This window comes from Dama dama, chromosome 12 (assembly GCF_033118175.1).
Source record: "Dama dama isolate Ldn47 chromosome 12, ASM3311817v1, whole genome shotgun sequence".
Lineage (NCBI taxonomy): Eukaryota > Metazoa > Chordata > Mammalia > Artiodactyla > Cervidae > Dama > Dama dama.
Window position 1 is genome coordinate 96,545,763 of NC_083692.1, and position 26,287 is coordinate 96,572,049.

Sequence of the window (26,287 nt, forward strand, 5' to 3'; positions counted from 1 at the left end):
TATTTTTAAAAAATAAGTTTGACACCCGCTAAAAGGAATCTCTTTCTCAAGTTTGTATCCTGCGTTGTTCTTGTTTGGCTTTTTCGAACCTTCCCAACGAGTTCGGTATATTCCAGGGCCCACCAAAGGAATAAGCCTTAGAAGAGGCTGGTTTGAGACAGTTTATGTCTGTGAAAAAAGAATATAACGACTACCACCCCTCCGGGGGTTATGGCCGTGGGACTCCAAGGCCCCCGAAACTAACACCCAGAAGCGGAGCGCGGAGAAGCCCGCGAGATCTCGGCGGCGTGTCCGCCAACCTCCGGCCGCCGCCGCCTACGTGGCCACGCCCCCTTCCGGACGGCCCCGCCCCGCCCCGCCCCTAGGCAGTTGCTCGCGGCGGCCGCCGCCTTCCCCCGGCCCAATGGCTAGGCTGCCGCGTCAGTGATGTGAAGCCGTGCTCTGGCTTGTCCGGCCCCCGGCCCTCAGCCCCATTACACCATCCGCCGCGGCAGCCGCTGCAGCCTCTGCCACCCGCGCAGCCTGGGAGGGCGGGAGGCGGCTCGGCGTGGCGGGGCGGGGCGAGCGGCGCGGCCGGATTCAGTCCTGTGGGGCGCGGGGCATGGCGGAGCGGGGCGGCCGCAGGCAGAGCGGGGCGGCCCGGACGGCGGCGCGGACAACGGTTTCACTTTGAAGGGACGGCCGGCGGCGGCGGGGAAGACTAACCCCCGGGCAGGTAGTGGCGGCGGCGGCGGTGGCCTGGCGGAGCCCAGGCTGCGGCCTGAGGGGCCTGAGGGGAGGCCTGGGCGGGAAGGGGAAGGAGGGCGCCCCCAGCCGCGGAATGCGGGAGGCGGGCTGGCGGCCCTGGGCTGGCCGGCCCGCCGCGAGCGGGTCGCGGCGGGTCGAGGAGCTTGGCGGGTGGGGGGAGACTGCCTGTGTCTGGAAATGGTACAGGTGAAGGTTATGTAGGGGCGATCATGGTTTGGGGAACTTAAGGATCCCTTGGCGGGGAGGATCAAAACGGGGCGGATGAAGTTAGCTCAAAGGCAGCCGGATTTCCTGAGTCTCGAGTAGTTTTAAAGGGAGGAGAACCTTTCGGGTGAGGGTTTTGGCGTTAGCTGGCCGCAGTTTGTTGGGTCCGACCTGTTTTTTTTTGTTCCTTCTCGAAAGCCCTCCAGGCGACAACAGGGCCTTCCAGCCGCGCGCACTTGGCCCGCTCTGCTCTGCAGATGTGAGAAAGGGAAACATTTCTGCACCGGCGCCTCCTGCCTCTGTCGGTTGTACTCTCTCTGGGCGTGTGCAGAGCAAAAACTAGAACAAAGCTTGGCTGCTTAGGAGGCGAGCAGACCGGTTGCCTGTCGTGTTTAGATTTACCGTATATAGACTGCCTCCCACCAAAACATTTGGGTCTCTGTATATTTTTGTATTCTCCTTTCCCACCTTTTTCGGGGCCGGGGGCGGGGGGATGCGGCGTAGTCACCAAAGAAAGTATGGCTCCCTTTCCCAGAAGTAGAAATTAAGAAAATCTACTGTTTCCGCCTTTACCTGTGGAAAATTCAAAACTGCTACTTTTTTTTTTTCTTTTTCTAGTTTGGTGCTCTGGTTGTCGGATGTTGGAAGGCAGTAGACAGAACATACTCTCCGTGGTTTTATATCCATTCTGGGATGCAGTGATTAACACTGAACTTTGGTTCCTCTAACTCTTGCCTGGGTCGATAGAGTTAAGCTGCAGCTTTGCTTCGAAGGATAAATAAAGCACAGCCTCTCAACTGGACATAAATGGATCTAAAGACAGCAGTATTTAACGCAGCTCGAGATGGCAAACTCCGGCTTCTCACCAAATTGTTGGCAAGCAAATCCAAAGAGGAGGTTTCCTCCTTGATCTCTGAAAAAACAAATGGGGCCACGCCACTCTTGATGGCCGCCAGGTATGGGCATCTTGACATGGTGGAATTCCTCCTAGAGCAGTGCAGTGCCTCCATAGAAGTCGGGGGCTCTGTCAATTTTGATGGGGAAACCATTGAGGGGGCTCCGCCTTTGTGGGCCGCTTCTGCAGCAGGACATCTGAAGGTGGTTCAGTCTTTGTTAAATCACGGAGCGTCTGTCAACAACACGACTTTAACCAATTCAACACCTCTTCGAGCTGCCTGTTTCGATGGCCATTTGGAAATAGTCAAGTACCTGGTAGAACACAAAGCTGATTTGGAAGTGTCAAACCGACATGGGCATACGTGCTTGATGATCTCATGTTACAAAGGACACAAAGAGATTGCTCAGTATTTACTTGAAAAGGGGGCCGATGTCAATAGGAAAAGTGTTAAAGGTGAGTTCATCTTCATTTTTTTTTAAGTGTTTGCCACTTATTTTCAGGAAGTGTGATGCATAATTTTAAGCAGTGGTGTTGAGTAAGCCAACATTGACAGACCTGTTTTGGTTAGGTGTCCCTTCCTAAAAAAGACCTCTATCACTGTGTTAAGCAGCATTTTCTCTTTTTTATTTGGAGTGACTTCCAATTCTTGAAAAGTGGGTTCCCCAAAGTTTAGAGCATGTTAGTGGTAGTTGATCTGAGCCATTAGACTTGTGTTTCCTTAAGAATATACTTTGATGTGATGCATTATTCTAGGTTTTATTTTTTTTAGAACACCCTTGGAGTAGAAACTACTATATTTAGTGAGTCATTGTTTTGTTTATTTTAGGTAGGCATTTCATTTGTTATTCCATCAGAGAAGACCAGGCCATACAACTTGGAAGGATTAATATCATTGAAAAGGAGAAAATCTGTTTCCTTATTCCCTACTTATTGTGTGGCCAATAGAAAATCCTTTCGTTAAATATAGCAAGAGGGAAGGCAGATTTTTTTAAACTGCTACAGTGCTGAGAGCAAAACAAGGACTAGCTTAAGCAGATGTGGATTTGTTGACTAGCAACAGTGTAAATATCTTTGTCCAGAAGAGGAGCTCAGGTTTATGGTTGTATATACTTTTTTAGAATATTTATTTAACTGTTAAAAACAACTGCTATGATAGTATAATATTGATACTTAACATTATTTTCCTTACACATGTTTGTTTATACAAAGGAAAGTAATTCACTGTCTAATATTAAAAAACCATAAAATTTAAAGGAGCATACATACATGATAAAAAAGAATCATACAATACAAATGGGTTTATAGTGTTTGCTATGAAAAGTCTTACTACCTTTCCTTTCTAGACCTCCAACCATTATTTACAGTGTTTCATGTGTCATCAAGATAGTCTATGCAAATAAAAGTATATTTGTCTGTATATCTCTCTCTTCCTTCTTTGTTACTTGATATATACTGTTCTTTCTTTTCTTTTTTAAATTTATCTTGGATATCATTCAACTCCACACACATAACTACCTCATTCTGTTTCATGGCTACACAGTGTTTCATTGTATGAGTGTGCATAATTTATCTAGTCCCTGTTGATGGGCAGTTAGGTCACATCCAGAATAAACAGTGCTGCTATGAATATTCTTGAACAAATGTGTGTCTTTGCACACTTCTGTGAAAACGGCTCTATTGTAAATACCTATCAGTGGATTTGCAAAATTAAAGTGAATGCTCACTTGTCATTGTGTTATGACTGATTGCCTCTCAGAGCAGCTAAACCTCAAAATTACGGGACTCTACAAAGTTACTGGAGATATTTACTGAAGTCAGTATAATCTTTTTTAAAAAGATATGTCATAAAAATGATAACAGCCTCATTGTGATTTTTTAATAATTTTTTTCCCCAAGCAAGTATAAAAATCTCACAGAATTCCAGCACTTAGAGATAATCCTCCCAAAGATACTGAATTTTGCATTTAGATATATGTATGCAATTTTATTTTATATGCTCTTCTGTACCTATTTTTTAGCTTAATAAATGTTATCCTTAATGTCATTAATTATAGCTCTTTAATTTCAATAGCTGCTTACTCTTCTGCTGATGGAGTTTTACATTGCTTTGCTCCTGGCTTCTCACTATAAGAAATGTTTCTGTAAACATTCTTTCTTGTAAATTCATTGTTCCTGATTATCTTTGAGGTAGGTATTGAGTCAAAGGACAGCATGACTTTTTTTTTTCTGAAACAGTCACCATTCTTTTAAAGAATGATTGTTTTGAAAGAAAAAATTACGCTTAATTGGCCATGTTAGTATTGGGAATGCTTTGAAATCATACCCAGAAGAGAATGGGTTAAAAGATATGGCTGCATGTTAGGCTTGTTGAATTTTTAGTTTGTTTTGGCTTTTTATTCATCAACCTAATGATGTACAGATTGTTGGTAAACTCATGTATTTAAATAAATTTGGAGCATATTTTAAACTCATGTCACTGGAGGGATGAATACTGGTACTATTTCCCTTCTGTTTTTCGAAATTTTTTATACTTTTAAAGATATAATGTTTGGGAGAACTGTACTGTAAATAGCCCATATTTTAGTGAGCATTTCTGAAATCCTTAGTAAACTGAACAATATTTAACTTGATTACCTTTGGTATTTAAGAAGACTGTTCCTTTAAACACAATCATCATACAGTTTTGTACTTGAGGATGTATATGCTCCCTCTTGGCTAATTCTAGAGTTTTTTTTTTTAATATACTTTTTTAAAAAGTACATGTAATTTTTTAATACCAAAAATTGTTTTATATAGTTTTAATTATATATACACATATATAGAAACAAACACATATGTATTATGATATGTATATATAATATATCATTTTGTGTGCAGTATTTGAATTTTTGTATGGTGCCTTTAAATTTGACAGTGAGTCTTAATTAATGAATTTTGGGCGCAGATTAAAGTACATTTGTACCTCCCCCATTCTGATCCTGAAGTTTCCATTCTTTGATAATTACTCTCTCATCTACTATTCAGATTTTTTCATTTTTTAATTTTATGGGTTTGGGGTAATAGAAAAACAGGAACCAGTTGAAACTGAGGCAGAAACACTATACAAGGATCTGGTAGAGCATCAAGAAAGGATTTTTCCCACGGTTTTTATCCTCATTCAAAAAATGGGGAAAACTGATAAGACTAGGGGTAAAATAATTTCTTAGGAAATTTTATTTTATATTTCAGCTGTTGGAAATGGTTCTGGAGAAAGAAAATGCCAGTAGATTATGCTTGGTCTGCTAAAATGTAAAATTCATGTGACTTCTACCTTCCATTACTTTTTAACAGGCAGTTGGTATTTGAATATATTAGTTAACCTCTTTCCATTACTTTTTAACAGGCTGTTGACGTTTTGAACATGTTTTAACCTAAGGTGGAATTGATTCATTAATTGAGAGTATTTATTGAGTTCCTTGAGTGTGCCAGGCTGTTAGGAAGGAAATGGCAACACACTCCAGTATTCTTACCTGGAAAATCCCATGGACAGAGGAGCCTGGTGGGCTACAGTCCGTAGGGTCGCAAGAGTCGGACATGACTTAGCGACTAAACCACCAGCTTAGAAAGATGAGTAAGACAAGATTCAGTCCTTGATTCCCTGCTCTTGAGGAGCTCATGGTTTGATTGGAGAGACAGGTTCATAAGCAGATACTTAAACCACAATATGGTAAGTGCAACAGTAGTGTTTTTTTGTCTTAGATTTTTGGAAATACTTTATCCCCAACTAACTCATTATCTGAGGGGACAGTGGGTTCCCATGGCATTCAAAAAGGAGAAAAGCTGAGATATTTTAAGTGCTTCTCCAGTTTAACACAGCAGTTGATTTTTGAGACAGGAAAGTTGGTTGCTATTTAAACAGAGTCCCTAAATGAGAAGTGATCAGACAAGCCCATCTTAGAGCCATCCACATTTACCTCAGTACTTTATAGTTATAGTCATTTTTTACTTTAATTGGTCCTTTTTTATTTGAGTTTTTTGTTTTTGTTTTTTTGTTCTGTTTTTACTTGAGGTTTTTTTTTTGGTTTGTTTTCAAATGCCAAAAACAAACAAAAGGCTTAGAGTAGGACTTTGCAGATCTATGGAAAACTTAAGTCCTTAATTCAGCTGGAAATTGAGCAGCTGAAAGTGATTGAGTGCTAGAGACCTATAGAATGGCTCTCAGTTGGAATTGGGGAGACTGGCCCCAGAGGACACACTATCCTTAGGCATGGGTCAATCACTTTTAATTATCCAGGGTAATTAAATAAATTGGTAATCAGATAATTCCTGTGCATTTTCTGTCAGCAAGGTATTGTGTCAAGACATTGTGGAAGCTTTGAAAAGATAGAGCACATCACATATGTTCCCTGTTAAAGGAATAGTATAAATTCATTCTATAGGATTTTGGAAGAGTAAACTAACTGGAAAGGCTTCATGGAGAAGTTACCTGGGCTTTAAAAGGATTGCTGGAGTTCAGATCTGCAGAAGGGATTTGATTCAGTTTTTAAGCCTTAAGCAATGACATAAGGAAAGGTGCATTGAGAAATATGCTTGGAGGGTACAGAAATTGGAAAGTAGGCATATTTGGACCAGTGGGCACTCAGGGCTAAACTTTATAGGACATTGACTTCCAGGTAAAGGACTTTGATTTTATTCTTTATGCCGGTGAATAAGCCGGTGAGTGTTTCCAGTGAGGAATGACTTGAGTTTTTTTTTTTCAAAGAGAACCCTATCTTACAACCTTCTAATTCTGTTACATTGTGAGCTCTTTGAGGTTAGAGACCTGGTGTTTGTATCCATGTGTTAGAAAGAGAAATCCCAAAAACATTGGGCATTTGGTCAATAAGCTTGTTGACTGAATGTGTTGCATTTAAGAGAGGAAAGCTCTTTGATGGCAAGGACTATGTTTTCTAGTCATTTTAGTACAGAAATACATACATGAAGACATTGGGACAGTGACTGTGAAAAATAAGTGGTACAGGTGGAACTCTATAGCAGTTCAGAAAACAGAAATTCATGTAGGCTCGTAAGTGTAGACTAGGTTGGTGAAAAAGTAATTTTGGCTTCAGACCATGAATTTTAAATCATTATAACTAGGTTCAAACACATACTTATTAATCAAAATAGGAACCATTACAGTCAACACATTTTTGCCAACAAGTTTGTTTATTCCTGTAGCATAAACATTTGTGCTTCAGGATTCAGTGAACTCTTGGAAAGCATTTTCTGCCTCCTGGAAAGCATTTTCTGCCTCCTTGTTGTGGAAGCATTTTTCCTGCAAAAAGTTGTGGTGATCCTTGAAGACATGGTAGTCAATTGGTCAGGTGAATATGGCAGATGAGACAAAACTTCGTAGCCCAGTTTGTTCAACTTTTGAAGTGTGGTTGTGTGACGTGCTGTTGGGCGTTGTTGTGGGGAAGAATTGGGCCCATTCTGTTGGCCAGTGCCAGCTGCAGGCATCACAGTTTTCTATGCATCTCCTCTATTTGCTGAGCATACCTCTCAGATGTAATGGTTTCGCCAGGATTCAGAAAGCTGTAGGGATCAGACGGGCAGCAAGCCAGCAAACAGTGACCATGACTCTTTTGGGGTGCAAGTTTGGATTTGGAAAGTGCTTTGGGGCTTCTTCGTCCAGCCACGAGTCTGGCCGTCACTAGTTTCTTACAATATCCACTTTTCACTGCATGTCACAGTCCAATCGAGAAATGGTTCATTGTTGTTGCATAGATTAAGAGAAGACAACACTTGAAAATGCAGCATTTGTGATTTTTGGTCAGCTTATAAGGTATCTACTTATCAAGCTTTTCACCTTTCCAATTTGCTTCTAATGCCGAATGACCATAGAAGGGCCAACGTTGAGTTCTTCGGTAACTTCTCACATAGTTTTAAGAGGATCAGCTTTGATGATCCTCTCAGTTGGTCATTGTCAACTTCCACTTGCCAGCCACTACGCTCCTCATCTTCAAGGCTTTCATCTCCTTTGCAAAATTTCTTGAACCACCACTGCACTGTATGTTCAATAGCAGTTCCTGGGCCAGATGCATTGTTGATGTTGCGAGTTGTCTCCACAGCTTTATGACCCATATTGGACTCAAATAAGAAGATTGCTTGAAATTGCTTTTTGTCTAACATCACTTCCCTAACTCTAAAATAAACAGCAGGTAATAAGTCATTAGCAAAAAACACGAAGTGAGAAAGGCACATTAAAATGATGTATAACATAACCACATTTATTTAAGAATGTATTCCAGTATCAAATGGCAAAGTTCAACTGCAGTTATTTTTGCACCAACCTGAATAGCTTTAAAAGGGTTTGAGAGAGAGCTGGTTCAGGCAGTTTATTTGCCTTTTTATTATGGACATTTTCTAACTTAGGTGCAAGTGGAGAAAGCAGAAGAATACTTTAAACTGCTGTGTACTACCATCTTGCTTCAACATTTATCCACATTTGCCAGTGTATGTTAAAAAATACATTTCCTTCATCCACTTATTTTGTTATCTACAGTAGTTTAAAGCAAACCCCAGGTATTATTTCTCTCCCACAGTATAGGCAGTTTTAGGTATAGATGTATTTCAATCAAGATGAATTTTTTTTTAAAGATCTTTTTTTTTTGTTACCCACTGTAAATCCAAAAAGAATACATAAAAGAAAATCTCCACTGTAAATTAAGAATGGTTGGAAATAAGGTAACGGACAAAGATAATGACTTGCCATGTAAATAGGTTATTTGTATACTTCAGGACTTAAGTCCTGATAGCTCAGTTGGTAAAGAATCTGCCTGCAATGCCAGAGAACCCAGTTCGATTCCTGGGTTGGGAAGATCCCCTGGAGAAAGGATAGGCTACCTACTCCAGTATTCTTGGGCTTCCCTTGTGGCTCAGCTGGTAAAGAGTCTGCCTGCAATGTGGAAGACCTGGGTTCGATTCCTGGATTGGGAAGATCCCCGGAGAAGGGAAAGGCTACCCACTCCACTATTCTGGCCTGGAGAATTCCATGGACTATATAGTCCATGGGGTCCCAAGCAGTCAGACATGACTAAGCAACTTTCAATCTACTCCACTCAGGACTTAAGAGTGTTGGAAGCTGAAATTCTCTTTCTCTTTGAGAACTCTAGCTCAGGTCTTGGTTACCTCAGAATACACCTACTAGCAGAGAAGAGTAAAAGAGAGGGATTTAAAATTTTCTACTTGTAGCATTCTGCATTTATTTTGATTTAATAATAACATTTAATAGTTGAATTAGTTATTTTATTTATTTTATTTTTTGGGGGCAACACCACACGGCATGTGAGATCTTAGTTCCCCAACCAAGGATTGGACCTAAGGAGTCTTAACCATCGGACCACCAGGGAAGTCCCAAATTCATTTAACGTTTTAATCACAGATCAGGTTACTCCCACAAGCTGTTTCTTGTTCACTCCTTTCCTTCCTGAATCCCCTGGCACACTTTTTCTGTGTCCTCAGGGAGACTTGGCATCCTAGTCAGGGAGGCTAAGCTGTAGATGGTGTGTCAGTTGAGTGCAGTAGGAAACTATCCATCGTGTTCCTCCGTCCCTGGAGATGAGGTTGGGAGCTGTGCTCCTTTAATATCCTAAAGGGTTCCTCTCTACCCTTTCCCACCTGCTCTCTTAACACATGTTGCTGCTGTTGATTAGTTGCTAAGTCATGTCTGATTTGTGACTCCATGAAATGTAGCCCGCCAGGCTCCTCTGTCCATGGAATTTCCCAGGCAAGAATACTGAAGTGGGTTGCCATTTCCTTCTCCAGGGGATTTTCCCAACCCAGGGATCAAATTCATGTCTCCTTACCAATTAGCTATTGGTATAAATAGCTAATACCAGGAATAAATACAGGAATAAAATGCTTGAAATCTGTATTTTTATGTAGTTGAACTATACACCTCCCTCCCAGTCTTCATAGGTAGACCTCCTTTAAAGACTCAGCTTAGCCCCAGCTGCAGGGTTGCAAAATGGATGCCAAGCACAGTATGCTAAAGAGGAGGGGTGAGAACTGTTTTTGCCCATTTCCAGATGAATCTATTACAATAGATGACCTTTTAATTGCTGCTTTTATCAGTCAAAACTTATACTTTACTAGAGACACACTTTGGTTTTAAAACAGCTTTGACACATAACTCATATACCATTCACCCATTTAAAGGGTGCACAATCGCTGATTTTTAGTATAGTCATAGATTTGTGCAGCCATCACCACAATTAGTTTTTCATCCCCCCTCCCCCCACCAAAGACCCCTTACCCATTAATAATCACTCCCATTCTCCCCTTCACTCCATTCTCACCCCCAGGTGCACTAGTCTTAGGCAATCACTAATATTTCTGTCTTTGTAAATTTGCCTGCTCTGCACATTTCTGGTAAGTAGAATCATACTATGTAGTCTTTTGCAGCTTTCATTTAGCGTAGTGTTTTCAAGACACCCATTTTGCAGCATCAGTGCTTTTTATTGCTGAATAATCCATTCTGTGCATACACTGCATTTATCCTCATCACTTAATGGGCATTTGGGTTGTTTCTACTTTTTGGCTATTATGAATAATGCTGCTATGAATATTTGTGCACAAATTCTTTTGTGGATATATATTTTTCATTTCCCTCAGGCATATATGTAGGGATAGAATTTCGGAGTCATATGGTAACTATTTTTTTTAATAAACTGCCAAACTGAGTTTTTCAAAGTGGCTGCATTCCTATCAACACTGAAGAAGGGGTCTGATTCTTCCACACCTTTACAAACATGTTATTACTCTTTTTTAAAATATTAAGTTTTTATTTATTTTTGGTTGCACTGGGTCTTTGTTGTTGCTCATGAGCTTGCTTTCGTTTTGGCACGTAGGGGCTACTCTGTAGTTGCAGTGCGAGGCCTTTTCATTTCAGTGGCTTCTCTCATTGTGGAGCTCAGGCTCTTGGGTGCACGGGCTTCAGTAGTTGTAGCTCGTGGGATTAGCTGCTCTGCTGCATACGGAATCTTCCTGAGGCAGGGATCGAACCCATGTCCCCTGTGTTGGCAGGCAGATTCTTAACCACTGGACCCCCAGGGAAGTCCCCCTTCTTTTTTAACATAGTTTTCTTAGTGGCTGTGAAATGGTGTCTCATTACGGTTTTGATTTCTTTTTCTCCAGTGGTTAATGATGTTGAGCATCTTCTCACGTGCTTACTGGTCATTTGTATATCTTCTTTAGAGAAATGTCTTCTTATCCTTTGCATGTTTTAAAATTGGGTAATTTATCTTTTTATTACTGAGTTGTAAGAGTAATTTACAACTCTTGTTGGAGTTGTAACATCACCAACTCGATGGACGTGAGTTGGCATCATCAATTGGAGTTGGCATCACCAACTCGATGGACATGAGTTTGAGTAAGCTCGGGGAGTTGGTGATGGACAGGGAAGCCTGGCGTGCTGCAGCGTGTGGGGTCACAAAGAGTCGGACACAACTGAGCAACTGAAGAGTAATTTATATATTCTGAATACAAGTCTTTACCAGATATATGATTTACAAATACTTTCTCCTATCCTGTGGATTTTCACTCTTTTGATGGTATTGTCTAGAGCAATTTGAATTTTCTTTTACAAATTAATTTTTTTTTAAAAATCTGACTTTGGATCACTTCGATTTGACTTAAGAAAATTGTTAAAGATAGTCTAAACTAGTCTGCAGGGTTTACTGATACCTTTTACTACATAGCTAAAAACTTTCTGTGGATCAAGCTATAATCTAGTAGACCCACCCTATTCCTGCTATGGCATATGATGTTTAAATTTAGAATAAAGAGGAATGGGGAATTGTCATTTCTGTATGATATAAAACAAGTCTGTTTTAAACTTCTATTCTTAACACTTGATATAGTTATTGGACATGTTAGCTGTATGGCAAATATCTATATAGCAAACAAGAAAATAAGATTCTTTTTCTATTTCCTTTCTGCTTGAAGTATCGAAGACCAGGAGTATAGTCATCACTTGGACCCATCTTGGCTCACCTGAATCAGAATCTGTATTTTGCTATGATCCTCTGGTGTTTTTTACTTTAAAGTTTGAGAAGCACAACATTATTTCACTTATACGAAAAACACACAAAGTTTGAACTCTATGAAGACTTGAAGAAAAGTGGAATCTATTGAATTGATATTGTTAGAAAAAGCAGTTTAAATTATAATGGACATTTTGCATTTGTTAAATATTTTACAGCTTTTATGAAGACTTTTTCGTTTCATTAAAAAGATAAATTCTGTTTGCTACTTGGGAGTACTTTAAAAACTGGCAATTCTGATCCTAGTGAATCTTAAGTAGTTTTACCCAAATTGAGTTATTTATAATGCTGTATTGAAGTTATTGTATAATTTAAGTGGTTGGTGACAATCACTTATTTACTGTTTAGTCAATCCCTAAACATCTGGTTTGGAGCAAGGGAACTCAGACTAATCCTTATGCAGAATACTAGTATGTTTTTGGATTATTAATTTTAGAAAAATCTTGACTCCACCGTTAGGTACCTTTCACAATTGAGCATAAATTCCTATCTCTTTTGAGCCTGCTATCAAAAATTGCAAGTCTCTTTTAAGTTATCACCATATAGGACTGACACTTCACACCAGTCTTCTTGAGGAATACCATCATATTTTAACGCGTGAGCACTTACCCCAATCTTCTTCCCATAGTAGCCATCTCCAAAATAGCCCAGGGAACATGGCTATTTTTTTTCCTTCATGTTTTTTAAAGCACTGTTTCTGTGTTATTATACAGTTGAAAACTAGTGTATTTGGATGATTACTATTTTAACTTTCTTTGGAAATAACTTTTAAAACTTAATGTATCACCAGTTTGATTTTATAGAAATGACCATATAATAGACACATCTTTTGAGAAATCATAAAAAATTTGCCATTATGAATTCAGTACCAGAAATTTTATTTTTCTCCAGAAATTTATTTTTTCTTAATCAGGCATTGAGAATTGTATAATAAGGTACTGGTGACCCTTGAACAACATGGGTTCGAGCTGCAGGGGCCCATTTATATATGAATTATTTTCAGTAATAGCTATAATACACACTGAGGATAAGGAACCATGGATACTGAGGGCTGACTGTAAGTTGTCTACACTTGAATTTTCCACTGCATGGAGTGTTGGTGTCCCTAATCCCCGAGTTATTCAAGGGTCAGCTGCTCTTAATTTTTTTTTTGTTTAACTGAGGGTAAATTCATTAAATTTTAATGCTAAATATCCTTTATTTCACTTTTTAGAAAAGATAGGTATTTTTAATTAACTTTTGGCTGTGCTGGATCTCATTGCTGCCCACAAGCGTTCTCTGGCTGTGGCGGGTGGAGGCTCCTCGCTAGTTGTGGTGCACGGGCTCCTCTCGTTGCAGAACAGGGACTCTGGGGCTTGCAGGCTTCTGTAGCTGTGGTGCACGGGCTCAGCAGTTGTGGCTCATGGGCTTAGTTGCCCTGTGGCTTGTCGTGAGGGATCTTAGTTTCCAGACCAGGGATCCAACCCATGTCCCCTGCATTGATAGGTAGATTCTAAGAGGCACGTAACCCAGGGAAAATGCCTGAGTTGAATCTTCAGTAGTACCTGGCAAATAATATTATGCATTAAAAGTTGAAATCAGTGACGTTTCCTAGCAAGAGTTGGATGTGATCTTACTGGATCTTTGGCATATATAGTTTAACACAGACTACTCACAAGGCCATGGTAACTTGATTTTTAAATTCAGCTTGTTATGTTTTTTCATGGGACCTTCCGTTTATAGTGTATTTAATTCTTGAATGAAAGAACAAAGGAAAATATATGCAGTAAATATAACAGACTATTATATACATATATCATTTTATAAAGTACTTATATGTTGAAAATCAGACTTACCCTAGAAACGGGAACATAAATATACATGTCCTGAAAGAAAATAAAGTTTGTGAACAGACATGGGAAAATATTCTGTATACCTAGGTATAGAGGTAGTACAATTACAGTTAATTCCAGTGCTAGAAGGAATACCGTAGAAGCATGCTTTTGAAGGAATTTATAATTCTTTTGAATTATAAAGATTCAAAAGAATCTTTTGAAAGATTTTATGACTCCTTTGGAAGTGAATTAAAGATGTCTCTTAAGCTGTCACACATTTCTGGTTCTAAGGTAGGAATTAATTTTTATATCATTTGTTTATTGAATTACACTTCATGTACAATAAAATCCATCCTTTTCAGTATATAGTTCTCTAAGTTTTGATGAACATAAGCAGTAATTTAACCACCACTACAATATAGATGGAATGAAAAATTCCTGTATTGCCCCTTTGCATTCTCTCAGCGCCCACCCTCTGGCAATCACTGGTCCCTTATCTGTCCTTACAGTTTTTTAGGCATTAGTTTTAATAGTGAAAATTCTAAAGCAGTGCAAATGTCCATCAGCAAAGTGTTTATGCAAATTGTGACATGCCTACTTGCTTGAATTGTAACCAAAAAGCCTGTAAGAGTGATCAGTTAGATAGTTTCTATGTAGTTCATGTAGACTGTGTACATGGGACATGACAGAATGACTCAGATGTAGGTGAAAAGCAGGAAACAGTTGTATATTTTCTGATTACAGCTTTATAAAAATATACTATGTAAAAAGACTTGGAGACATGACATAGTTGCTTTAAAATTATGCTTTTCGGACTTCCCTGGTGGCACATTGGATTAGAATCTGCTTGCCAGTGCAGGGGACATGGGTTCGATCCCTGGTCCAGGAGGGCTTCACAGGCAGAGCAGTTAATCCTGTGGACTACAACTTCTGAATCTGCTGCAGAGCCCGCCTGCTGCAGCTGCCCCCGCTGTGTGCTGCAGCTCCCGAAGTCCTCGAGCCTGTACTCTGCAATGAGAAGCGGCGGCAGGGAGAAGCCCGCACACTGCAGCGAAGAGCGGCCCCGGCTTGTGGCAGCTGGAGAAAACCCATGCAAAGGAACGAAGACCCCGTGAAGCCACAAATGAATAAATAAAACTAGGCTTTTGTTTTGTTTTGGATTTTGGTGGGTTGTTTTTTTTTTTTTTTTAACCTGTTTTCTAAACTTTTAAGTAATGGACTAGGCTATAATTTGAAAAATTTTTTAGGGTTCCAGGGCAGGGGCATGAAGTATGGTGGTTATATACTTGTTAGAATAAAGACCATATCCTCCTCCTAAGATTTTACTTTTTAAAGTTATTTTGTCCTTATTTGAAATCATGTTTTGTGACATCAAGTGTTAAAAATTTAAGAATCTACCTTAAAAAAAAAAAAAAAAAGAATCTACCTTAGCTTTGATATTGTGCTAACTGCTATCTGGGACATAAAGGAAATACAGGCTCTGTGTACTTTTAGGAATAGGCCATTTAGGTAAGAAAACCTATTTGTGAGGCCAGAACATATTATGTTACTTCCCTTGTGGCTCAGAAAAGAAACAATCTGGTTGCAATATGGGAGACTTGGGTTCGATCCCTGGGTCGGGAAGATCCCCTGGGAGAAGGGAATGCCTGCCCACTCCAGTATCCTCGCCTGGAGAACTCAGAGGCGAACACAACTGAGCAACTAATACAGCAACAGCATGTTACGTGGACTTCTCCAGCGGCCAGTGGTCAGGAGCCCACCTGCCAGTGCAGGAGGTGCGTGTTTGATCCTGGGACTGGGAAGATCCTCTGGAGAAGGAAATGTCAACCCACACCAGCATTCTTGGCCTGGGAAATCCCACGAACAGAGGCGCCTGGGGTGCTGCAGTCCCTGGGGTCACAGAGCGGCGAAGACGACTTAGTGCCTAAACAGCAGCAGCAGCATACTGCGCAATGTGTTATGTGAGGTGTTACATGAGTGCTTATCAGGATGAGTGAAACACTCAGCAGACATTCTCAAGATGATAAACTAATATAGTATAACCGAGAAAGCCTCTTTGAACAGCTAAAATCTGTTGAAACATGGCAGAAGAGCAGTTAGAAAAGTAAAGAAGCAGGAGTATAATACAGCAAAATTAAGAGGCGTGGAGGTGGAAGTAAGCAGGACTGTTTGTGGGGCTGGAAGAGGTAACTTAGGATAGAGTGATGGGAAGGCTAAGCAGCTTCTCTGCCTTGTGTATAGCAGGTATTGATAATGGCTTTTGGGTCAGAGTAGGTGTTGGCAAACTGTGCCCCAGAGGTCAAATTCTGCCCACCACCTGTTTTTGTACTGCCTGAGAACTAAGATTTGTAATTTTTTAGTGGTTGAAAAAAATCTAAATAATAATTCAGGACCCAAAAGCTGTATTTTGGCGTCCATAAATAAAGTTTTGTTGGATAACGGCCATTCTGTTAATTTAACCAATTGCCTGTGGATACTTTTTGTTATTTGGTAGAGATGACCAATTTACAACAAAGACCGTATGGCCTGCAGAACCTTGAATACTATCTAGTCCTTTACAGATCAAGTTTGTGGCTCCTGGGCTAGATACACAGAGCAGTGTTCATACTGGAGGTGACGAGAAGTGTGAAGCTGGTAGGGTAGGGAAACATTTCTCTTTTCAAAAATCTGTTTCCTGTAGTGTTTGTTCTGATGCGTGTTTCCACTACCAAGATTAAGCTTTACTTCACATAACATGCCTTCTAAAACTAGAATTCTGCTTTGTTGCTTTCTTACCCTCTCACAGATAATGATTTGAGAATCAGTGCTGTAGAATTTTTAAATCTTAAAGGTTTTCAGCTGTCCTTAGAGGAAGCATAAAAGCTTTTGAGCTGGAAAGTAATGTGATTGGTAGAAGTTTTGTTATGAAGTTTGTTTTTATTAGAAATAACTTATTCACAGGAGTATAGTTGGACTAGCATTTAAAATACCACCTTAGATATGTGCAGTACATTGAAATGGCAAATGGGAGGCATGGATTTTGATTTTAATACTAATTCCTCTGGTTTCTATTTGTAGAACAAATTTATCTTCTCTAGTTTGCATAGTTACTAGTATAAGATTACAGGAGGGCAATAGTTAATAAAATTACTGGTACCTTTTTTCTTCATTTATATCTCTTTTTTATTATTCACTTCTAGTTTGTCTAAGCTTACTTTACTTTTTCCCCTATAACTTCTTGAGATGGAAACTTAGCTGTTTTTTCAGAAAGTCTTTCTTTTTTATATCATCCAGCTAAAAATATTTTCTACTATCCTTTGGGATTCCTTCTTTGACCCATGTGCTATTTAGAAGTATATTTTTAAATTTCAAGTATGTGGAGATTTTTCTAGGGTTTTTTTTGTTTTTTTTTTCTTTTTTGGCTGTAATGGGTCTTTGCTGCTGCACATGGGCTTTCTCTAGTTGAGGCAAGCCAGCGCTACTCTAGTGCATGGGCTTCTCACCGCATCAGCTTCTTCTGTTGCGGCTCCCGGGCTCTAGAGCAAAGGCTCCGTAGCGGTGGTGCACAGGCTTATTAGGCTTGTGGCATGTGGAATCTCCTGGACCAGGGGTTGAACCTGTGTCCCCCTGCGTTGGCAGGTGGATTCTTAACCACTGGATCACCAGGGAAGTTCCGTTTGTTTTTACATCTGACTTGTAGTGTGAACTTACAACATATTCAGTGGTTTCAGTCCCTTGACATTTATGTGAGCCTCATTTTATGGCCTAGAATGTGATCAATATTTATATATGCTCCAAGTATCCTTTCCAAAAAAAAAAAAGAAACTGTAGTGTTCATTATGCAAAGTCAAGTGGGCCTTAGGAAGCATCACTACGAACAAAGCTAGTGGAGGTGATGGAATTCCAGTTGAGCTATTTCAAATCCTAAAAGATGATGCTGTGAAAGTGCTGCACTCAGTATGCCAGCAAATTTGGAAAACTCAGCAGTGGCCACAGGACTGGAGAAGGTCAGTTTTCATTCCAATCCCAAAGAAAGGCAATGCCAAAGAATGCTCAAACTACTGCACAATTGCACTCATCTCACACGCAAGCAAAGTAATGCTCAAAATTCTCCAAGCCAAGCTTCAACAGTATGTGAACTATGAACTTCCAGATGTTCAAGCTGGATTTAGAAAAGGCAGAGGAACCAGAGATCAAATTGCCAACATCTGCTGAATCATCAAAAAAGCAAGAGAGTTCCAGAAAAACACCTATTTCTGCTTTATTGACTGTGCCAAAGCCTTTGACTGTGTGGATCACAACAAATTGTGGAAAATTCTGGAAGAGATGGGAATACCAGGCCACCTGACCTGCCTCCTATGAAATCTGTATGCAGGTCAGAAGCAACAGTTAGAACTGTACATGGAACAACACACTGGTTCCAAATAGGAAAAGGAGTATGTCAAGGTTGTATATTGTCACCCTGCTTATTTAACTTACATGCAGAGTACATCATGAGAAATGCCGGACTGGATGAAGCACAAGCTGCCATCAGGATTGCTGGGAGAAATATCAATAACCTCAGATAGGTAGATTATACCACTTTTATGGCAGAAAGTGAAGCAGAACTAAAGAGCCTCTTGATGAAAGTGAAAGAGGAGAGTGAAAAAGTTGGCTTACAACTCAGCATTCAGAAAACTTAAGATCATGGCATCCAGTCCCATCACTTCATGGCAAGTAGATGGGGAAACAGTGAGAAACTTTATTTTTTTAGGCTCTATCACTGCAAATGGTGACTGCAGCCATGAAATTAAAAGATGCTTGCTCCTTGGAAGAAAAGTTATGACCAACCTAGACAGCATATTAAAAAGCAGAGACGTTACTTGGCCAACAAAGGTCTGTCTAGTCAGAACTTTCGTTTTTTTCAGTAGTCATGTATGGATGTGAGAGTTGGACTATAAAGAAAGCTGAGCACCGAAGAATTGATGCTTTTGAACTGTGGTATTCAAGAAGACTCTTGAGTCCCTTGGACAGCAGGGAGATCTAACTAAGGGAAATCAGTCCTGAATATTCATTGGGAGGACTGATGCTGAAGCTGAAACTCCAATACTTTGGCCACCTGACGCAAAGAACTAACTCATTGGAAAAGACCCTGATGCTGGGAAAGATTGAAGGCGGGAGGAGAAGGGGATGACAGAGGATGAGATGGCTGGATGGCATCACCAACTCAATGGACATGAGTTTGAGTAAACTCTGGGAATTGGTGATGGACAGGCAGGCCTGGAGTGCTGCAGTCCATGGGGTTGCAAAGAGTCGGATACGACTGAGCGACTGAACTGAACTGATAGTGTTCATTTAATTTTCTGTATCCTTACTGGTTTTGGTCTTCCATACTGAGAAAGGTGTGTTGAAATGTATTATGTAGTTATGTTGATTTTTGCTTTATTTTAAATGAAAACAAACTTAGAATTATATCTTTATGTTGTTTTGAATTTTATATTATTATAAAATGTTTCTTTATCTCTAAACATGCATTTTGTTTTAAAGTCTACTTAATCTAATGTTTTAATATCAGACAGCTTTTTCATGGTTAGTTTTTGCATAAGATATATATATTTTTTCATCATTTTACATCAGACTTTTTCTCTTCTTACATTTAAGGTATTTCTCATGTAAGCAGCATGTAGTTGAGTTTTATGTGTTTGTATTTTTAGTCTGATAGTTTTTGTATTTTAATGGCATATTTCGTTTGTTGTATTTAATATAACTACTTATGTATTTGAGTTTTAATCTCCTAGCTACTTAGAACTAATTTTTATTTGTCCTACCTGTTTTGTAGTCTTTGTTTCTGTCGTCACTTGGATTAGTTTTCATTTTTTCAATTTTTTTCTGTATTGTAGGATATGTAGTAATTATCTGCATGTATGCCCTCTTATTATTTTAGTGGTTCTTCTAGATAGTACTACTTTGACTTATTAAGGGCTAACATAAATTACTAATTTTACCTTTTTCTAAGCAATGGAGAAATCTTAGCATACTTTAGCTTGTTACCATCATTACTTGTATGCTATTTCTATCAAGCATTTTTCTTCTATACAGGTCTCAAACCCTGTTATAATGTTTAAAGTAAATATTTATTTAGATATCTCACAAATAAGTTGGCATTTATTTTCCTTTACTGCTTTAAGGCTTCTTTTGTTTCTAATTAGAACTTTGCTATCAGTCTAATTGTTATTCTTTTGCTGGTCATTTCTACCTATTCTTTTGTTTTAAGAATTTTCTCTTTGTCTTTAGTATTCAGCAGTTTTGCTGTAGTGCCTCAGTGTAAGTTTCTTTTTTATCTAGCCTTCTTGTTTGTAAAACTTTATAAATTTGTGGCTTAATGGTTGTTCAGCTTCAGAAAATTCTCAGAGTTTATTTCTGTAAATATTGCCTTGCCTTGGGCCCTTTTTTCTTCCTCTAGAATTCTGGTTTTAAGTATATTAATCCTTCTGACATTATTTCGTCTGTCGACAGTCTCCTGCTTTTTCATCCTTTTACTTTCACGCGTCTTTCTGTGTGTTTTCATCTGACTTATTTTCTAGTTCACTGATTCTCTAGTCAGGTGTGTGTCGTCTACTCTTAAAGCCACCCATTGAGTTTTTCAGCTCTAGAATATTCATCATCTAGGTCCTCTGTTGGGCTTCTCTCTCAGCGCTTATTTCTCTCGGTTTTTGTGTTGTGGCTCCTGGTTTTCTTTTCTGTCCATTATGTTTGATTAGATACCAGGCCTTATAGATGAAGAATATGTGTATAAATAATTTGAACCTAGTGTGATAATTGCTTCATCTAAATAGTATTTGTATTTGCTTCTGGCTTTTGATTACATATGCCAGCAGTCCTGGATTACTTTAATTCCATATCAAGATGATTTTAATTTCCATTTCAGTTCCTGTGATGACAGGTTTATTTGCGCTTCATCTTAACTCCTAGAGAGCAGCCCCGCAGAGCTGTACCCTGAAGTGTAGAGGGATTTCTTAATGGGCTCTGGACTTTAGTTTCCTCCTCTAACCCAACAAATCAAAAGCTCTGCTCAGTTTTCCAGATGCCTCTTCCACAATCAGTAGAGGTCGTTGGGGGAAATTTCCCCAAATTCTGGACTTAACTAATTTTTTTTATTCTCCTGGATGTTGTCTCCATGTGAGCCCTTACCTGCTGTCATACGGATTTTTTAAAATGCACTTCTCAGCTTTTCTGCTTCTTAGTGGGAGGGGATCCTATTACCTCTGCCGTTACTAGATGTGAGTCTTGTAGTCCTTTAAAAAAAAAAACAAACATTTTTTTCAGCATATGGTGTATTCAAAATATATGTATATTCTGCATTTTTCCGATACAGCAGTTCAGTTAATTAAAAGACTGGCTTTTGCTGCATTTTTATTCTTGATTTCATTACTATGAATGGAGAAGAATGCCATCTAAGCTGTCGCTTTATTACACTATTTCTTAGAGAAAAAGGAAGTATTATGGATCTAATTCAAGAGATTTTTAAACAGTATACTTAGTAGTAGTCATGTTTAACTGAAACTATTTTGAGCAAATAAACAGGAGTAGTCAGAAGTTCTGGGCTCTCGAGTGCTTGGTTACTGTACACGTTGCTAAAACCTTCCATCAGACACTGTGAAATGCTGAGTCAGAATAAATACACAGATGTTGTCAATGTAATCCCCGTAGATACAGAAGACAAAGAAGCAGGATACATTTGTGAAGAGATTAAAGTCCTATTATAACTTGTGCTTTTTTGAATTTTAGTTGTAGATTTGTTATGTGAAGGATTCAGGTTTAAACCACTTTCTAGAAAATATCCTGCACCTGGGGTTCCCATGGCCACCCCCACGTTTGGAGTTAACACACAGTCGTACTCATGGCTAAGATTTATTACAGTGATGTAATAAGGACATAAATCTGGATCATAAGAGGAAAGGTACAGGGGGGTCTAGGGGACTCTTGTGCAGGCTTGTTTATGCTCTGTCCTTACGAGAGGTTCTCCTAGCAAGGTAAATGTATGCGTGTCATGTTCCTGCCCAGGGAATCCCATTTGATTGATTAGACACTCAGTGCCCAAGTTTTTATTGGGTGCTTGTTACATAGGCATCCTCTGCTGAGCACATATTCAAAATTCCAGACTCCCAGAAGGAAAGCAGGTAGTCCGCATGAATTCACCCTTATCATTTAGGGAAACTTATATCTTGGAACTGTTTACCAAACAGCATTCCAGATGCCAGCCAAGGGCCATCCTTGCAAGCAGGTCTTTCTAAGAATAGCTGTCTCAGCCACCTAGGTTAGCTCTTTTCCACACACATGCCTAAAATGACTCACTGTTGAAATTTTGTGTAAACACTATGTAAATACCAAAGATCTGCATGATAATTTCTGTTTTGACCATAAGTAGAATGTTTATCATTAAACTTAGGTAGCTAAAAATAACTTGAGTGGTTACTATGTCTTAGTATGTTCCATCCATACAGGGCTTTTTATTAATGTGCCAGTGCCTGTTGTCAGTTTTAATCCATGTGTGGGAAGAAGCGGACAGTATTAGAACATTTAGTACATCTAAAAAGAATGTTTAAAAAAATTAAATTACAGTGGGAAGTAATTCATTATGAAAGGACACTTCAGATGTCTCCTTTTAAAGTTCATATTCAACCACCCACATGTTCTTTAGATTTCAGTGGATTTGTTTTTCTTATGGGAGTTTTTTGAAGAAAGTTCTTTGTTACCAATAGTTTTGACTAAAGCTGAAGTTCACTTGGCAATCTGGAAATACTGAAAAAATAACTTCTCACTCTTAGAATCAAATTGAAGAATCTTAGATACTTATAGACTAGATTTCTTGTTTGTAAATGTGGAATCTGACTCAGAAAGTTACGTGACTGTCAGCAAAGCTGCACAGCTGGTTAATTTCATTAGTTTTTAGTTGTAGAATATACACTTGAAATCATTATCAAAAAATACCAAATGGGCCATGGACTAGTTTTGAATTTCATTTAGTGACTTTGAATATCTTTTCATGCCTAATTTGGTCATTTCATTTATTCAAAGAACTTAACCAATATTATTTTTCCCTTGCTGTGTGTCAGACATTAATTTTAGGTGCTGGGGATTTTTTTTCCTTATTTGGAAGCAAATTAAAGTATGTCCCATTGAGGGTGGCTTGGAGCTGCCTACTTTTCTTTAGATTTTAAAGTACATTTATATATTACATTGTATCCTGGTTCCTCAAAATATGTTATTTCTTTTTTCCTTCTCCTTAAGGTAATACTGCATTGCATGATTGTGCAGAGTCTGGAAGTTTGGACATTATGAAGATGCTTCTTATGTATTGTGCCAAGATGGAAAAGGATGGTTATGGAATGACTCCTCTTCTCTCTGCAAGTGTGACTGGTCACACAAATATTGTGGATTTTCTGACTCACCATGCACAGACCAGCAAGACAGAACGGATCAATGCACTAGAGCTCCTGGGAGCTACATTTGTAGACAAAAAAAGAGACCTCCTTGGGGCTTTGAAATACTGGAAAAAGGCAATGAACATGAGGTACAGTGATAGGACTAATATCATTAGCAAACCAGTACCACAGACACTAATAATGGCCTATGACTATGCCAAGGAGGTAAACAGTGCAGAAGAGCTAGAAGGTCTTATTGCTGATCCTGATGAGATGAGAATGCAGGCACTATTAATTAGAGAGCGTATTCTCGGTCCTTCTCATCCTGACACCTCTTACTATATCAGATATAGAGGTGCTGTCTATGCAGACTCCGGAAATTTCAAACGATGCATCAACCTATGGAAGTATGCTTTGGATATGCAGCAGAACAATTTGGACCCTCTCAGCCCAATGACCGCCAGCAGCCTATTATCTTTTGCAGAACTGTTCTCTTTCATGCTGCAGGATAGGGCTAAAGGCCTGCTGGGCACCACTGTTACCTTTGATGATCTTATGGGCATACTGTGCAAAAGTGTCCTTGAAATAGAGCGAGCTATCAAACAAACTCAGTGTCCAGCTGACCCATTACAGTTAAATAAGGCTCTTTCCATCATTTTGCACTTGATTTGCTTATTAGAAAAAGTTCCTTGTACTCTAGAGCAGGACCATTTCAAAAAGCAGACTATATACAGGTTTCTTAAGCTGCACCCAAGGGGAAAGAATAACTTCAGCCCTCTTCACCTGGCTGTGGACAAGAATACTACCTGTGTAGGGCGGTACCCTGTTTGTAAGTTTCCATCTCTGCAAGTTACTGCAATACTGATAGAGTGCGGTGCTGATGTGAACGTCAGAGACTCCGATGACAACAGTCCGCTCCATATCGCTGCTCTGAACAACCACCCAGACATCATGAATCTCCTCATTAAATCAGGTGCCCATTTTGACGCCACAAACTTGCACAAACAAACTGCTACTGACTTGCTGGACGAGAAGGAAATAGCCAAGAGTTTGATCCAGCCTATAAACCACACCACGCTGCAGTGTCTTGCTGCCCGTGTCATAGTGACTCATAGAGTGCACTATAAAGGGCACATCCCAGAAAAGCTAGAGGCCTTCGTTTCACTTCACAGATGATGTTTGACTGTTAAGGCACGAATTGGTCACAGTTGTTGCATAAATGAGCACTCTTGTGATAACACCAGCATTCATTTAGCTTGATTCCATTGTGCTCTCATTGGCTAAAGCGTTGTAAGCATCAAATTTACAGGATTGGTTTCCCAGTATTTAATATAAATATACCATATAATATATTGTTTGTGAATTACTGAGAAATGAAATGTCATATTCAACTTCTAAAATTGTCTGCCAAAGGCTTATCCATTCTGGTTTTGTTTGCGTTGGGTGTTTGGGACAGAATTAACCATTTTTCAGTGGTGTCTTTATACTTTTCTGATTTGTGAATTTTATACAATTGAAGGTCTTTTTTCCTGCTTCTTCCCTCTTTTCTCCAAACTTCTCTCCTGTTTCCACTTTATTTTTAACTTAACCATTTCTACTTAGCAATTTTTCTCCCCTCATGGACCCATGTTAAATTGTACAAACTTTATGGACTTGTTACCATTTGCAGTTTACCATAAGTGCTTTATCTTCTCTATGCACGGGCTTCAACTTGACTGTTGTATGTTAGCATATTTCTATGCAGCAGTTGGTCAGCTTCAACTCTGAAACACTGTTAGATATGTTACAAAGTTCATTTTATGAAAGTACTCTTGTAGCATGACAATTTGTAGAGCTACAGGTTAGCTACCAGAGCTTGAGCTTTTTTGTTGTTTTTTTCTTTACATCTGAAATTTCTTTTTCTAATCCACTGAAATTATTGTGTGCTAAATTTGGGGAGCAAATCTATTCTAACTCATTAACCCGGTTGAGATCTAGGTCTGTCATCTTAATGTATCATGCAGTAAGAGAAGGACTCTTCATAAAGAAACCCACCTTTCACGCCAGCATCGTCCTGCTTGTGCTGATGGTGTGATTAAGTGTAGAGAGTTTGCTTACATTTAACCTCAGAGTTTATCACACAGCTTAATGAGTCACACTGAAATACTCAATAATTGAACTGCAAATCACTTTTAGTTACTAAAAGAGCTGAAGCATGTCAGTGGCATGATGCTTGCCAAGCCAGACCTAGGCGTCTAGGATAATTAAGGTATTTTAGTATGCAATTTACTGCCATAGTATCAAAGGTCAGTAACAGTGCTCTTTCTTTCTTCAAGCTTAAGTATGCTTTTGACAATGACCTGCATGGATTACTTCGGTCTCAATATTTGTCACCATAATTAAACACAAGGTTGCAGTGCTTCCTGTTCCTTTGCTGAAAATTAACTTTTTTCTTTCTTTTTTTTCTTCCTTTCTTCCCCTTGCTTCCTCCCTTCTTTCTTTCTTTTGTTTTTTTAACAGCTTTGCTAATGCCACAGAAAGGGCTCTTTTAACTTAAGAAAAAATAAGTGAAAAGTACTAAAAAAGTTCAGGTAATTATCATTCAGCACTTTATTGTTACTCAGAATAAAATTTATGATGGCATATTTGCCTTGCCAATGTCTTAATGAAATTGTTCTGAATAAAAAGCTCCTTATTGGTTTGAGAAAAACTCAGTTTACCTGTGAGTTTAATGAGCTGGATCACTTGGGTTTTTGTGTTGACATTTTATTCTGAGGGTGGATGTAGTGGTATTAAGAGTTGTCATCGCAAACAGTCATGTTAGGTTTATTTCATCTTTACTCAGTAAAAAACTTGTAATGAAGAATCGTAAATAAATAAAGCTTTAGACTCACTTTCTGGTTAAAAAATTGAAGTTTAATTTTTTAAAAGAGATACCCTTACTCATTTTACTAGGTTGTACATTTCATTTCACCAATGAAAAAAGTGGTTTGGATATGCATGGTTACTCTTCAAACTTTTGATGAGGAGATTTGCATATCATGTTTACTGTGGGCAAATTTGATGAAATATTTGAACTGCCACCATATGTTATGACTTTGTGATTTAGAGAAATATTCTAGAAATATCAGACGTCAATTTTTGAAGTCATTTGCCTCTAACCCTGTGGTATAAGAATTATATATGCATAAACTACTT

At 39.0% G+C, this 26,287-nt stretch overlaps 1 protein-coding gene across 1 annotated transcript; it reads left to right on the plus strand.

The window, feature by feature from the left end:
* The first annotated feature begins 558 nt into the window (after window positions 1-558).
* On the plus strand, window positions 559-25,982 carry FEM1C (fem-1 homolog C). The gene is made up of 3 exons (XM_061158187.1): window positions 559-715; window positions 1,570-2,302; window positions 22,977-25,982. The coding sequence occupies exons 2-3, from the start codon at window positions 1,759-1,761 to the stop codon at window positions 24,284-24,286; spliced, it is 1,854 nt and encodes a 617-aa protein (XP_061014170.1). The 5' UTR covers window positions 559-715; window positions 1,570-1,758; the 3' UTR covers window positions 24,287-25,982.
* Window positions 25,983-26,287: the final 305 nt, after the last annotated feature.

What these genes read in the sequence shown, in the direction of transcription:
- FEM1C (XM_061158187.1), top strand. Translation starts at nt 1,759, where the DNA reads ATGGATCTAAAGACAGCAGTATTTAACGCAGCTCGAGATGGCAAACTC. An exon ending in CAATAGGAAAAGTGTTAAAG is followed by an intron (nt 2,303 to 22,976) that starts GTGAGTTCATCT and finishes CTTCTCCTTAAG; the next exon opens with GTAATACTGCATTGCATGAT.